This window comes from Muscardinus avellanarius (genome assembly GCF_963383645.1).
Source record: "Muscardinus avellanarius genome assembly, chromosome: 1".
Classification (NCBI taxonomy): domain Eukaryota; kingdom Metazoa; phylum Chordata; class Mammalia; order Rodentia; family Gliridae; genus Muscardinus; species Muscardinus avellanarius.
In genome coordinates, this window is record NC_137786.1 from 159,274,564 (window position 1) to 159,290,547 (window position 15,984).

The following is a 15,984-nucleotide window of genomic DNA, read 5'->3' on the forward strand; positions in this document are numbered from 1 at the left end:
TGTATTGGAAGCTAGGCTTGGCCATTATTGTGGATCTGATGTTATAAGGAATATACCCATTTATGAGTATAAGTTTATATTTTCAAATAATTTTTTGGTATTGGGCTTGTATTAGCCAAGTGTGTGAACAAGTGTGGACACTGGATCAAATCATGTGTTGAAAAAAGGTGGCTCTGTTTAGATTTCAGTGTTGTCCTTGTCAGAGCACCATGGAAAGTGTCTATAATATTGTCACAAGATTAGAGATAGACACAGGTTCACTGTTGTGCTCTTCTACAGAAATTCTTATATTTTCAGGCATATGCATAATTTGTGTGTGTGAAGGCATTTCTTACTAACTTGCCACAACACACATTTATTAATTGTCAGCGCTGGTGATGTGTAGCTTGTACACGTAGGCATCTGCCATCCTCCATGAGGCATATACTAGATCACTTTTAGGGATCCCATTTGCCATTTGTTGCTAAGGATACAACCTAAGGAAATGTTAGCATGTGCTGGGTGTGGTGGGACATTTCTGTAATCCCAGTTCTTGGGAGGCTGAGACAGGAGTACAACAGCCTCAAAAACTTAGCAAGACCTGGTTTCAAAGCAAAAAATTAAGAAGTGGAGGTAGAATGCTTTGGATTGAATCCCCAGTACTGTGAGCAAAGCGAGGGAGAGAGCAAGAGGGAGGGAGGGAGGGAGGGAGGGAGGGAGGGGGAAAGAGAGAGAGAGAGAGAGAGAAGAGAGAGAGAGAGAGAGAGAGAGAGAGAGAGAGAGAGAGAGAGAGAGAGAGAGAGAATGCTGCTAGACGGTCCTAAAACTTGAATTATCTTTCAGTAAAATTTTACTTGCCACTTGGTGATTCAATTTTAAAAAATCTTATCACTGTTCTAGCATTTTTTGATTCTGAAAGAAAATTTTGCATCAATGAACTGATAAAGCAACAAACTGGTCTACTCATAAGCATAAACATTTAATAATCCTCAGCAGTCCCATTTTCTTTGTGGTTACGGAGTACACAATTTCTCTGATTTTAAAGAGGAAAAAAATCTGTTTTAATAAAAACCCTTAATGGAAATGACAAGGTGGAGACATGGAGGCAAAATAACCACAACATATACAAGTGGAAAAGCACCGTCTTATTTATAGGCAGTCAAAACGGAAACACTTGAAAACATGGAGTAAATCATAGCTCTCCTTAAGTATGTAGTTAAATGCCAGCTCTATACTATTATGTTTTATAAGTACATCTTAATTATTCAGAATAATGTGTCTTATCGTGTCATATTTGTACATGCATATAGCATACTTTAATCATATCCACCACCCATTACCCCTATACATTATTGTTTTTATAAAATCTTGAATTAAAAAATCCTAAGAAAATTTCTGACTCGGAGTGACAGAAGTATCCATAAATTAGAATGTGACATAGTTTATTAGGTAAAATATTAATTTTCAAAGTATTAGTTTGAAGATAAAACAACTATTTTATTTTATTATTTAATGTTCTACACTAATTAGCAGCATGCTGATTAAAAATAAACTTTAAATTCTAGTTTAGCCAGGCATGGTAGCTCACGCTTGTAATCCCCGTGCTTGGGAGGCGGAGACAGGAGGATGGTGCAGGTTCAAAGCCAGCCACGCTGGCTTAAGAGACCCTCTTTCCAAATAAAAAAAAGTATAAAAATAGGTCTGGGAGTGTAGCCCAGAAGTAGAAGAGTTTCCAGGAACCCCAGTACCACCAGAAAATAAATAAGTAAATAAATAAATTCTAGTTTAAATATAAAACTCTTTAAAACATACAAGCATCATGGTTTAAACAGTTTGAGTGTCAAATCTAAAGATTACCTTTTTTTATTTTCTTGAGCATTTTGGCACTCTTCTATTTTTAATAATTCTCTGTGTAACTGCAATCGTTCCATTTCTATAATTCTCAAGAGATCATCACGTGACTGTAACTCATTTTTCACCTCTGAGAGTCCTGCTTCCATGGCCTGCATAAACACGTAAAACATTTTTGAGGCTTATGTTCTTTTGTGCATGTGTGTGGTACTGGGGGTTGAACAACTCAGGCATCCTGCCTCCGAGCTACAGTTCCAACATCATCGTCGTCATCATCATCATCATTTATTTAGAAGCACGGTCTTGCTAAATTGCTGAGGCGAGTCTCAAACTTGTGATTCTCCTGTCTCAGCTTCCCAAGTACTGGGATTACAGACGTGCACCAAATGTGCCCAGCTTGATACTCATTTTTAATATCATGATGTACAATGCATTTAAAAATATTTAAAATCTAGGAACCAGCCCACTTTTTTTTTTTTTTTTTTTTTGGTGGTACTGGGGTTCCTGGAAGCCCTTCTACCTCCGGGCTATGCTCCCAGACCTATTTTTATACATTTTTATTTGGAAACAGGGTCTCTTAAGCCAGCGCCCGCTGCTGGCTCCGAACCTGCGCAATCCTCCTGTCTCCGCCTCCCAAGCGCGGGGTTTACAAGCGTGTGTGACCACACCCAGCTTACCAGCCACTTTTAAGCAAACAGCTATTTAGAGCATTGCATGCCCTCTCTTATAGAGTTCCATTCCATTGTTCATTCAATAAGTTTATTGAATAAATATTTATTTATTAAAAATATTTATTGAGCTCTTCTTATGTGCTTTGATGATACACAGAAACTGTCCTCAGAATTTATAGTCCAGTGATAAACAAAATGGCAACTGTGCTTTAGTCTGTAACTAGAAATATCAGCAATCCTCTGAATTCTATGTTCAGAAGCTACTGGGAAGCATCCAGTTAAGAGAGAAAAGGAGGGAGGGGAAGAAAATGGCAACTGTGGGGCTCAGCACATCTCAACAGCTGTGACAAGAGTCAACTGCTGAGAAGGCAGCTCCTTGACAAGTAAAACAAGGCAGGAAGATATTTTGAACACATAAAAGGGAACTATGGTGGAAGAATATATAATCTCAGATTGTGAAATCCACAACAAAAAGCTTGAATGCATGACTGACCTGGTGTAGCAGCCGGTGCCATCTTGGGTTGCCAGCCCGAAAAGCGACTTCTGGCTCCACAGTCCCAAGAAATTCCAGCAAGTAAGCCAAGGACTTGAAGTTCAGAAAGTGGCAGGAGAACTCCAACATCTTAAGTGACCAACACCACGCTTCAGGGATGGAGAAAAAGACCCTAATCCCGTGTGCTCACCAGCAAACATAATACTGAATGGGGAAAAACTGTAAGAATTCCTTCTAAAATCAGGAACAAGACAAGGATGCCCACTATCACCACTCCTTTTCAATATAGTCCTCCAGATTCTTGTCACAGCAATAAGACAAGAGAAGGATATAAAAAATTTCAAATAAAAAAGAGGAATTAAAATTATCTTTGTTTGCAGACAACATGATCCTATATCTAGAAGACCCAAAGAATTCAACCAAAAGACTACTGGAGCTGATTAACCAATTCAGCAAAGTGGTGGGATACAAAATCAACCTAAAGAAATCAGTTGCTTTTCTATATGCCAACAATGAGTCCACAATTAAAGAAATAAAGAAAGCAATTCCATTCACAATAACCTCAAAGCCAATAAAATACCTAGGAATGAGCCTAACCAAAAACATAGAAAAACTCTACAATGAAAACTATAAAACATTAAAGAAAGAAATTGAAGACAACCTTGGAAAATGGAAAGATCTCCCTTGCTCATGAATAGGCAGACTAAATATCATCAAAATGGCCATTCTGCCAAAAGTTATCTATAGATTCAATACAATTCCTATCAAAACACCAATGGCATTCTTCATAGACCTAAAAAAAGCAGTCATGAATTTCATATAGAGAAAGAAAAGGCCTAGAATAGCCAAAGCAATCCTCAGCAATAAGAAACATTCAGTAGGCATCACAATCCCTGACTTCAAATTATACTAGAGCAATAGTAGTAATAACAGCATGGTACTGGCACAATAACAGACACACAGACCAATGGAACAGAATAGAAGATACAGAAACAAACCCATACACTTTTATAGTCAACTGATCTTGGCAAAAGGGCCAAATTCATATGCTGGAGAAATGACAGCCTTTTCAACAAATGGTGCTGGGAGAACTGGCTATCCATTTGTAGAAAGATAGAACTAAATCATTACCTCTCACCATGCACAGGAATCAACTCGAGATGAATCAAAGACCTGGAAATCACACCAGAGACCGAAGCTGTTAGAGGAGGGCATAGATTCAAACACTTCAACATATAGGATAGGTAGTAACTTTCTCTACAAGACCTCCAAAGCTCAGAAAATGAAAACAAGAATCAATAAGTGGGATGGCTTCAAACTAAAAAGTTTCTTCTCATCAAAGGAAACCATCAAGAACCTAAAGAGAAAGCCTACAGAATGGGAGAAGATCTTTACCACCCACCACTCTGATAGAGAGCTAATATCCAGAATATACAAAGAGCTCAAAAGACTCTACACTAGCAAAACAAATAACCCTATTAAGAAATGGATAACTGAATTGAATAAACACTTCACAAAAGAAGAGATACAAATGGTCAATAGATACATAAAAAAATGTTAAAAATCATTAGGCATCAGGGAGATGCAAATCAAAACTACACTGAGAATTCATCTAACCCCAATCAGTGTGGCAAGCATAAAGAGGTCAAATAACAACAAATGCTGGCAAGGATGTGGGGAAATCGGAACTCTTTTACACTGTTGGTGGAAGTGCAAACTAGTTCAGCCACTATGAACATCAGTGTGGAGATTCCTTAGAAAACTGGGAATGGATCCACCATATGATCTGGCTATACCACTCCTGAGTATCTTTCCCAGAGAACTACAGTAACATATGAATCGCCACGTTCATAGCAGTACAATTTGCAATAGCCAAAATATGGAACCAACCTAGGTCTCCATCAACAGATGAATAGGTTGCAAAATTATAGGAAATGCATACAATGGAATTCTACTCAGCAATAAGGAAAAACAAAAACATGTCATTCACAAGAAGATGGAAAGACCTGGAGAATATTATGCTAAGTAAGATTAGCTAAGCACAGAAAGAGAAGGGACATATATTTTCTCTAATATGCTCAAGCTAGAGAGTATTAGGGATACCAGAGGGACTCCAGATAATGGAGGGGAAACCTTAGCAAAGCCAGAAAGGGAGTGTAGGGGAGGAAGAAGGCTGAGGTTAATTAATGGAAAAGCTACATTCAAATATGTGTATACATGTGAATGAATATAACATAGTTAACCTGGACACTCAGTATTGGGAGGGAGGGGAAAGGGAAAGTTTGGTGGGGGGAGGGCACCGAGTACTGTGTGAATATATGACATTGTCAACATGATCCACATTATGATGTGAGACTATAGTAAACCAATAAAGTAAAAAGAATAAAAGAGAGAAAAGGAACAATAGCAATAGTATCCATTTCTTGAGACCCTGGGGTGGATGAGCCCCTAAGCACAAGTAGAACACTTGAAGCAAAAGATCATCCCCTGCCCCTTGCAACAGGCAAGAAGGAAGATGGAGTATAGACATCCTTATATACATTTGGATACGGGAAGATTTAAGAGACCAGCTATCTGTTGGTTTCCATGTTACTTTGCCAATTGAAGGTATCACTTGCCCTCCCTACTTTATAAATTTGCAACCAGGAAACATGAACACCAAACATGAAGTTTCAGGTAGAAAAGTGGGCCTTTACCTGAGAAGGGGAGGTACACAAATGACTCTAACCCTGAGCCAACGAAATGTAGTGTCACAATCATAACAGAGTCTGTTTAGTGTCATTAGAAAATAACATCTACGAGTGACATTTAAAGGCATAGTGGAGGGGGAAAAGCTGGGTGTGATTTAGCTACATAGGTACAAGAATATATATGTTGAAATTAAAAATTTTTAGAATGCAAATTAAGAATAATTATTTGACAGATGAAGAAATATTAAAAATATTTTAATGGCATATGACTTTATTATGTAAATTGGCTTCAAAAGCCTAGGAAAAAATTTGAAGGATTTGTCAATGTTGATAAATTTAAAATTGTTTTTAACTTTGAATTCAATATTAATAAAATAAGTTGACATCAGAACTAAAAAGATTTTTTTTAACTGAGATGTTATGAAATTGGAATGGTTTTCAAGAAAATCCAATTGTTTGTAAATGTGTCAAATACTTTGGAAAATGATTTTGGTACTGAGTTATTAGAACACTTTCAAGTTAGTTTGCAACATGTTAAGTACTTTGTTAACTGAAAAGTTTTTGTGAAATCTAAATATACATCAGGTATTTCCAGTGCATTTTTAGCATTTCAACTTAGATATGTTGTAAATATATGTGGCAGATTTGAATATTTATATAAAAATATAAAACATCTCATTAATAATTTTTATTTGTTGATTTCATGTTGAAAATATATTTTGAATAAACATGGGATTGAGTAAACATTATCATTACTTTAATTACACTCATTTCTTTACTTCTAATGTGACTGATAGAAAAATTTAGGTTACATGTGTGGCTTGCATTCTATCTTTCTTGGACACTGTTGTTCAGATACCTTAATGACTCATTGACAAACAAACAAAAGGTTAATTTTTCTGGCAAAACTATTTTAAAAATGCTGATCAATTTATTTTTGTTATTACCCTCCAATGGAATATACTGCACACTAAAAAATGTGAATGTGGTGTAGCATAGTAAATAAACATATGCGACTGAAAGAATATGTATGTTGACACATTTCAAGGTTGCAGAAAGACAAATGAGAAGATGTAATTTATATGAAAATTCAGATGCTTCTGGCATTAAAATGTCTTGCAAACTAAAGAGAATTTTATATATATTAAATGACAGTACTTCATAGCAAAATGGTTGTCTTTTTTGCATTTATGCGCAAGATGTAGAATATTTTGCCATTTAATAGTTTGCAAAAGAAAAAAATAAATTTCTTTCCAAATGCATATTCGGGTTACAGTATTATTTATCTCTAATTATTCCCATTTGTTAAAATGTAAATTTTGTAAAACAAGTTCGAAGCCCATCTGTTTTGTTAGAAATTTTCTTGATGAGGCTGGGTGTGGGGGTGCACACTTTAATCCCAGTACATGGGAGGCTGAGACAGGAAGATTCCAGGTTCAAAGCCAGCCTTAGCTCACAGCAGCCTAGTGAGACTTGTTTCCAAATAAGAAATTAAAAAAAAAATCAGGCAGAGAGTGAAGCTTGGAGGTGCAATGCCTCTGGGTTCAACCCCCAGTACTAAAATTATTTTTCTAAGGATTTGAAAAGAGCAGTAATTTTAAGCCTTTAAATTAGCTAACAAATATAAATAAGTAATATCTCCTCAGTATTTATCCTAAAGCAAAAAGATGAAACATAATAAAAATTTGGAAATGAGACAAAGAAAGGCTAAGTAAAAAGCATTATTTTCAACATTTTCTCTAAATAGGTAAAAAAAAAAACTTAGTATTTTCCTGGGAGTAGAAATCTTGTTTTTTAGAAATCTTGACTTTTTTAACCCAAATTACTTTTTCAAAAATCTTTTCATTTGGATGACACATGATTTTTTTTCTTTAATGGTACTGGAGATTGAACCCAGAATGTTCTACCTTGGAGCTATTCACTCAGTTCTATTTTATTTGTTATTTTGGAATAGGGTCTTGATAAGTTACTGTACACTAGCCCCAAACCTATAATACTTCTGTCTTCTCAGCTTCCCAAGTACTGGGATTACAGGTATGCATCACTGCATCTGGCTCAGCATTTTTCCCCCCAAACACTTTCTGGAATAATTTGGTTTGCTTTCTAATACATGCAGTATTTCTGAAAAGTGTAAAATGGGGACTCTGTGTTTAAATTTAATAGTGTTTTTACATCCAAAAATAAATTATTTTTAAATGAACAAAATTTCATAAAAATATGATTTTGGCAAACTATCATAGAAATCAAAATGAATATCAGTCACATTAAAATTATTATTACATTTTATGTAAAACATCACCAAGTACAGTTAGGGAAGAACATAGGAAAAATAACTTAAAAAAAATTGAAAGAAGCATTTCTCAACCCCAGCACTACTGACAGTTGGACTGGGGAATTCCTTGTTGTGGGGATGCATTGTGCACTGTTGGATGGCTAGCGCTATCTCTGGCCTCTTCCCCTTAGATTCTGGTAAGACTTTCTTCTTCTTGTTGCGAAAACCCAAAATATATTCAAGTATGGCCAAATCTCATCTAGAGGACTAAATTATATTGGTAAAGAGTTACTTAATTAAAGGGAGTCTTTATAATTGGGCAAATAATATTGTTTTGCAAACTTTTGGATAAATATCAGTTAAAATATTTCATAATTATATCAACTTCTATGAGTAGCTGGGCTTTAATATTGGTCACATAGATTCATAAACATTAATAAATTATTAAAGTTAATAATAATATAATAATAATAATTTAATAATACATATATCTAAGAAATAATCAGACTGGTGAACCTGGACCTTCCTTAGCCTAGGCAACCCACAGAACCTTCTAAGGAGTGTATGTAAGCCCCTGGCCTGGAAATTTGTAGATATCTTGGGTGGGAGGAGGTTGGCAAGTCAAATCCCCTTAGACTTGGGTAAGGAGGGTGAGTCAATTAATAAAGGTTGGTAAAGGACAGGATGACTAGGTCAGCGTGGTTCACTTCCTCTAAACTCCTGCTGCACCTGCAGACTCCAGGTTGTATGCTGTCTCTCCTTTGCCAACAGGAGTGTTGGTGAGGTGGGTGTGAAAAGCACAGGCTTAAGGCATCCACATGGAGGGAGGGCAGAAATGCTGATCTGAACTAGGCATGTTCATTTCTTAATGTTCCTCAATGTAGGCTCTTCCTCTAATTGCAACATGCTTTTCTTTTAACAGGATTCTCCCTCCTTTATAAATGATGAAGTTCTGAGGAGGAGAAAGGTGAGATCTGTCAAGGAAAGCATTTCAGAAAAAGTCAGTCATGCTGCCAAGAAAGAGAAACAGCTCTCCTCCCTGCCTCCTTCCTGCCCCAGAATGTGGGTGTAAGAGTATCCATTACTTGTGCCACTGTTCTATAAGTGAAGCAAGGAGAAAGGCCCCTGGGGATGATGCTCTTGGACACTGTAGAGAGGTGCAAGCAGAATTCATTGTGGGGGGAGATTAAAAAGAACTCGTGTTGGTAAAGAACTGAACCTCAGTGAAGAATGGCATCAGGCTTTCAGCTGGATGTGCCGATGAGCTGTTTCAGGCCAACTAAGAACAGAGACAGATAGGCCTGCATAGAGAATGGATTTGCAGGAACCAGAGCCAAATAGACCTCAAGAGAGAACAGAGCGGACACTCCGCAGTCTGTGCAGGATAAACTGAGGCATCCGGAAGAATATTTGAGAAGTAGCTAGAAAAATAATCTCCTGATTCCTTGCTTGTGATCCTGGCACAGTCTCCAGCAGTACAAAGGCAGCTGTAAAATGTAAGTTTAAGTTGTCTTTAAATTGAAGTCATGACCAGTTGTCCCATACCCAGGGAGGTGAACAAGGAACAGCCAAGAGGAAGGAGAGACACCCTGCAACCCTGGAACCAGTGGTCATGCAAAGGCAGCTCAAACAGGACAGGATGAGGAGCTGACTGTCGAACTGAACAGTATGTCTCCCTGAGAATCATCAGAGCACAGGAGTAAGGGCTAATCCCATTTACATTATAATGGAGGCAAAGAAAACACTAACAATGCCTCTTCTATTTCTTAAAAATTTCTGACTACACTAGTGTTTAGTATTTGCAGTTTAGCTTGGTTTGTTTTCATCTGCTAACTCAGATTAGATAAAATAAAACTTTTTTTCTATAAGCTTATTACCTCGAGGGTTTTTTTTTTTTTGTGTGTGTGTGTGTGTGTGTGTGTGTGTGTGGTGGTACTGGGATTCCTGGAAGCCCTTCTACCTCTGGGCTACACTCCCACACCTATTTTATACTTTTTATTTGGAAACAGGGTCTCTTAAGCCAGAGCGGCTGACTTTGAACCTGCGTGATCCTCCTGTCTCCGCCTCCCAAGCGAGGGAATACAAGCGTGCGCCACCACGCCCGGCTAGGTATTTTGTTATAGTGACAAAATGCTAACATATCAGATTACTAGTGATAAATCTCAACGAGTAACCCCAGTTCTCTCACTGAGATTATTTAACTTTTCATGACTTCCTGTATCTCCAACCTAGGATTTCTGTGAGTTAAAGAGCTACAGGGTCAAAATACACGATGTCACACGCCTGTAATCCCAGCACTCAGAAGGCGGAGTAGGAGCATCGCTGGTCTGAAACCAGTCTCGGCAATTTAGCAAGGTCGTATTTTAAAAGAATAAAAATGGCTGGGGGTGTAGCTTGGAAGTAGAATGCCCCTAAGTTCAATTCCTGATACCATTAGAAAAGAAGTAGTAATAGTACAGGATCAGAGAAAACAGTGTTGCAGGGGGGTGGTGTGTGTCTAACAGACCATAATTGTTAGGTATTGAGGTTTATAAGTGGCCTCTCTTATGTTATTATATATCACTGTAGAATCAAAATGCACTGTACTGGGGTAAAATACCAATAGATTACTAAATGTACTCATCAAGTGAGAATTAAATTATTAAGAGGAAACATGATCTGAATTTATACATATAATAGCAAATTAGCTTACTAATGCGTATGACCGTTGAGTCAACACTGTGCAACTCACAGGCAGTATTAGATGGAAAATAAAAAGAAACAAAAAAATCTTCACCTGGCACTGTCTTTGGTACATTTTCAATTCTTGTAAGAGCTTTTGATTTTCATCTTGTAACTTATTCCTGCTTAATGCTATTTCACTCACAGCAGATTTTAATTTTTCAATAATGAATTCATCTCTTTCATTAGGTGCACAACTGGGATCTGATTCACATATCAAGCGAGGACCTTCAGAGCTGCTGTCTTCTGTGCATTGTTTCTTACCAGTGAATTGAGTCTGATAATTTTGTGCCTGTTTCTGAAAAATGAAAACTGAGTAAATTAAGTAGAATCTATCATATTTAAACATACATAAGATGAAAAAATGAAAGAAAGAATTAGTAAAAATGTTAATAGATAGTGTAGCTTATGTAATGCAGTATTATGTTTGTTCTAAAATCTCAGATGATATGTAGAGAAAATATACTTCTATATTCTTGGATCATTAGTGGTAGAGTAGGGTAGCGATTAGAGGTATCAAGAAAGACATCTAAAAGCTACCCAAAGAGGAAAATTACAAATTCAATTACACAACAGTTGAAAAATGTCTCTATGAGCAGGCATGGTAGTACACACTTGTAACCCCAGCATTTGGGAGTCTGAAACAGGAAAATCACGGTTGGCGGACAGCCTCAGCTACTTAGTGAGGCCCTTGGAACTCAGTGAGATACTGTTTCAAAATAAAGAATAAAAAATCTGGCTGGGGGTGTAGCTTGGAGGTAGAATGCCCCTGTGTTTCATCCCCAGTAACACAAAAAGAAGAAAGAAAAAAGAAAAATGTCTCTATGGCCAAATAAATGCACAAAATATAACAGAAACAACTGTATTGTCGAAAAAGGTTGTCAAAGCATATAACAAAGTTTAATGATTCCTAATGTATAAAATTCTACGTTTCTGGACGTGGTGGCGCACGCTTGTAATCCTAGTACTTAGGAGGCTGAGACAGGAGAATCGCGCAGGTTTGAATCCAGCCAGCCTCAGCTACTTAGTGAGGCTCTCAGCAACTTAGTGAGACCCTGTTTCCAAATAAAATATAAAATAGGTCTGGGAGTGTAGCCCAGAGGCAGAAGGTCCCTGGGTACCATCCCTAGTACCAGAAAAAAATAAAAAATAATAAAATTCTACATGATAATTAAGATATATATATATATATATATATTACATTTCAATATATTATATTGAGACATATATTATATTTCACTAATGATAATTAAAAGACAAAAAAACAGAAAAGAAAAATGGGCAAAGCATGAACGGGTAATTTACAAAAGAGAAATTAAAAAGGCTATGAAACGTATGACGAGATGCTCAGCCTTACAAGTGTTTACAGGAATGCAAAACAAATCACACAGTCTTAGACAAAGACATGCTATTTAATGGTATACTAACAATGGAATTTTGAGTAGCACCATCCTTTCAGACATGTAGACTAAATTCACTGCTACAGATATGTTGTGCATCTGTGACTGTACCCACCTATTCTGGCTATTTTCCCTTAGATTGCATTTCTATCTGCAGATAGATTACATGCTGGATTGCAAAGATAACAATCAATAGCCTCTAATTTCTTCTAATTTAGAGGATAGTTTTAGATAATTTACCTGAAATTGATTACACTTTTCAGATAATATTTTTTGTTGAGCATCTAAAGAAACCAAATGAGTCTGATACAGTATCTCTTGCTTGTCCCATTCTCTTGACTTTGCTCTAAATTCCTTTAAAAATAGGGGACAAACACAAATTGAAACGTATTATTCATTTAAAGCACAATGAACAGAGCTTCTTTTGTTTGTATATATTCATTCTGAGGGGGGAAAAAGTAAGTACATCTTTATCTATTAGAACTATAACCAAATAAAAAAGTATCACATCATTCATGCTGACTTTATTACTCCAGGTCGAATATCCTTCATCTGAAATGCTTGGGATCAATAGTATTTTAGATTTGGGAATATTTGCATATACATAATGAGACATCCTGGTGATGGGACCCAAGTCAAAACATAAAGTTCACTGATGTTATACACACAGGCTGATGGTAGTTTATTTTTTTTTTTTTACTATCAGCAATATCATAACATGATAGTTTTTAATATTAAAAGTAAATTGTTTTCCCTAATATGTGAAAGCTAGGGATAAATGGGTAACAGAAGGAACTCCAGATGAAGAAGGAGATCCTATAGAGGAGCAAATAAGGTGACCTAGCTGAGGGGATGGGAGGGGGGAGAGGGAAACTCTCTGAAGCACATGATGTACTTAAACAAACATATCAAAATCATTCACAAAGCCAAGCATGGGATAGAGGGATAGTGAGGGAATGGGGTGAGGATTGGGTAAGGGCTAGTTGATTGATGTGTGCATGTACGTCTCCACAAGTCTTTTATCCCATTAAGGTGTATGAGTACAATGCACCAATAAAAAAATTTAAAAAAAGAGAAGAAAATTTAATACATCAATATTGAGATTATATGCATTTTATGAGTGTCTTCTGAAAAAATAAAAGGTGTTTGATATAATAAAAAAGTAAATTGTAAATGTATCTTTATAAATAATATATGTAAAATAGATCATATTTTAATACCTTTTCTTTTTAACATGCTTTTTCAGCTGGGCGTGGTGGTGCACACTTGTAATCCCTGTGCTTGGGAGGCGGAGACAGGAGGATCACTTAAGTTTGAAGCCAGTCTCTCTGGCTTAAGAGACCTTGTTTCCAAATAAAAAATATAAAAATAGGTCTGGGAGTGTAGAAGGGCTTCCGGGAACCACAGTACCGCCACCAAAAAATAAAAAAATAAAAAAATGCTTTTTCACAGTAAATTTCTTAGGTGTCAGATATTTCCCCTCAAAACAGTGCAGTTGGACGAAGGAACGCATGCTTTTGGTGGACTGGACTTCTCTGCTAATACAAGTCCTTGTGGATAGAGTCTGACAGTGGTTTTAAACAGTGCTTCAGATGCGCCTGTGTTTTAAATGGGACTCAGATGAGAACAGATGTGGCAGTCTCCACTTGTGGCATCTCGGCAATTCTAAAGAAGTCTGGGATTCTGGAGCATTTGGGATTTCAAAATTTTAGATTATGGATGCTCAACCCATACCTTCTAGGAAAATAAGGATTTTGTAACCATACTGGCATTAAAACTTTAAACATTTTTTCTTTCTTTTTTTCCTTCTCTCTCTCTCTCTCTCTCTCTCTCTCTCTCTCTCTCTCTCTCTCTCTCTCTCTCTCTCTCTCTGTGTGTGTGTGTGGTACTGGGGATTGGACCCAAGGGCATTCTACTTCTAAGCTAAGCCTCCAGCCTTATTTTATTTTTAGTTTGAAACAAGGTCTTGATATGATGGTGAGATTTTCACTGCTTGCTGGAGCTGCCCTCAAACTTGTGATTCCTCTGTCTCAGTTTCCCAAGTACCTGGATTATGGACCACTGAGTGCCACCATACCCAGTTAAACATCTTATTTATTGAAAATATAAGTTTATTGGATAACAAATGATTATTACTAATGAGGGAGATTCCAACATTTTCATCAGCTAGCTACTTCCTGGCACAGGAAGTTTTGTTTGGTTTTGGTTTTGGTTTTTGTGTTACCAGGGATTGAACCCAGTGGCCTTCTACCTCTGAGCTACACCCACAGTGCTATTTTATTTTTTATTTTGAACTTGGGTCTAACTAAGTTTCTGAGGACCTCACTAAATTGCTGAGGCTGGCCTTAAACCTGTGAGCCTCCTGTGCCAGCTTCCCAAGTGCTGAGACTTCAGGTGTACATCACCAAGTCTGGCTCACAAGTTGTTCTTCCCCTTCTTTTCTTTTCTACTCAGTCACTGAATGTATTCCCTTGTTCAATAGGATGAGACTTGGGCTTATTTAGTGACCACTATGGACTGAATGTGTCATCCCCCAGATCCACAGGTTGGGACCAAATGCCCAGTGTGATGAAATTTGGAGCTGAGGTCTTTGGAAAATAAGTTATACTGTTGGATCCAACACGATGTGATTAATAAGAAGTATGAAATTCTAATAAGAGATGTGAAATTGTAATAGGAGATATGAAGGTGCTTCCTTTTTCTCTCTCTCTTCTCTGCTTTGTGAGGATACAGGCATCTGTGAACCAGCAAGAAAGTCCTCACCACAATCTGACCATTCTCATCTTGGGTTTCCATTTAAAGAATAGTGAAAAATGGATGTCTGTTGTTTAAGTGACCCAGTGTATGGTATTCTGTTATAGAAGCCTGCAATTTGTGGCTTTCAAAGTTACTGTCCATGGTAAAGTAAAAAGGAAATCTGACTTAGGAACATAAAAACCATCTCGGGCTTCATTTAGACCATCCCAGCTGGACTGCATAGAGGAGAAAAGGTGGAACTAGCTTGATAAAGCATGCTCAGTTCTTCAAGTTTTTGTTCAAAGTCATAGAAGACGGTTATCTGTTTGCAACTTAATAATATGGGCAAAGGGTACGGCTTTGGGCATGCCAAAGAAAGGAGGTGCCATTGCTTCTCAATCTTGCCTACACCTGGACATTATATCCTACTCTCTGATCAGGCTTTAAGCAACTTAATGCTAAGGACTGTATTTTATTACCTTTATATTTCTCACAGTGCTTGACAAAGTACCAGGTACCACTTATATTCCATGAACATACAAACAAAAGCATGGTATTAAGATTTCCTAGAATTTAAAAATTTCCTTACTAAATTTTGTAAATAAAACAACACAGTTGGAAATAAACTCTAGATATTAAATCCATGGCTATTTATTACTGCATCAGATATGTGGCATGAATGCATGGATGTTTCCGATCACCATTTCAGTAATATTTGTCAAGTACCAGGTACTGTGGAAAGAAGAGAATTGGGACTGTTTCATGCTTTTAAAAAAATTGAAAGAAAAAAATTCAAGGATTGTATAATAAAGTAGGGAAATGCACAAACAATTTTATAGTATAGGTACAATGAATACTGTCACATAAAATCCATGTATTTATTTCCCCTAATATGTCAAACTTAAACACAGTTCATTTGGACAGAGAGATTTGTATTGTTTTGAAGATAGCTAAAATTGCTGGACTGAAAAAAAATAAAATTGCTGGATTGGCTATACTGGAAAATAAATATGCTAATTTGGGGAATGAAAGCTACATCTTGCTTAAAATGAGAACACAGAATTTTATATTTTCTATACATAAATGATTTGGGGAAATCTTCATTTTATAAATCCACAAACCCTGGAACAATCAATGAAGAAAGCCTACACTTCAAGAAGCTTTTATAGTA

At 36.7% G+C, this 15,984-nt stretch overlaps 1 protein-coding gene across 4 annotated transcripts in view; it reads right to left on the reverse strand.

Moving 5' to 3' along the window:
• Window positions 1–15,984, reverse strand: part of DEUP1 (deuterosome assembly protein 1) — a gene marked incomplete at both ends in the record, with an annotated part of 85,074 nt that overhangs the window by 39,826 nt on the left and 29,264 nt on the right. For all 4 annotated transcript variants that reach the window (XM_080708313.1, XM_080708314.1, XM_080708316.1 and 1 more), the window contains 3 exons: window positions 1,837–1,982; window positions 10,733–10,975; window positions 12,318–12,431. In XM_080708313.1, coding sequence (XP_080564439.1) covers window positions 1,837–1,982; window positions 10,733–10,975; window positions 12,318–12,431 — 503 coding nt within the window. The remainder of the gene's footprint in view (window positions 1–1,836; window positions 1,983–10,732; window positions 10,976–12,317; window positions 12,432–15,984) is intronic.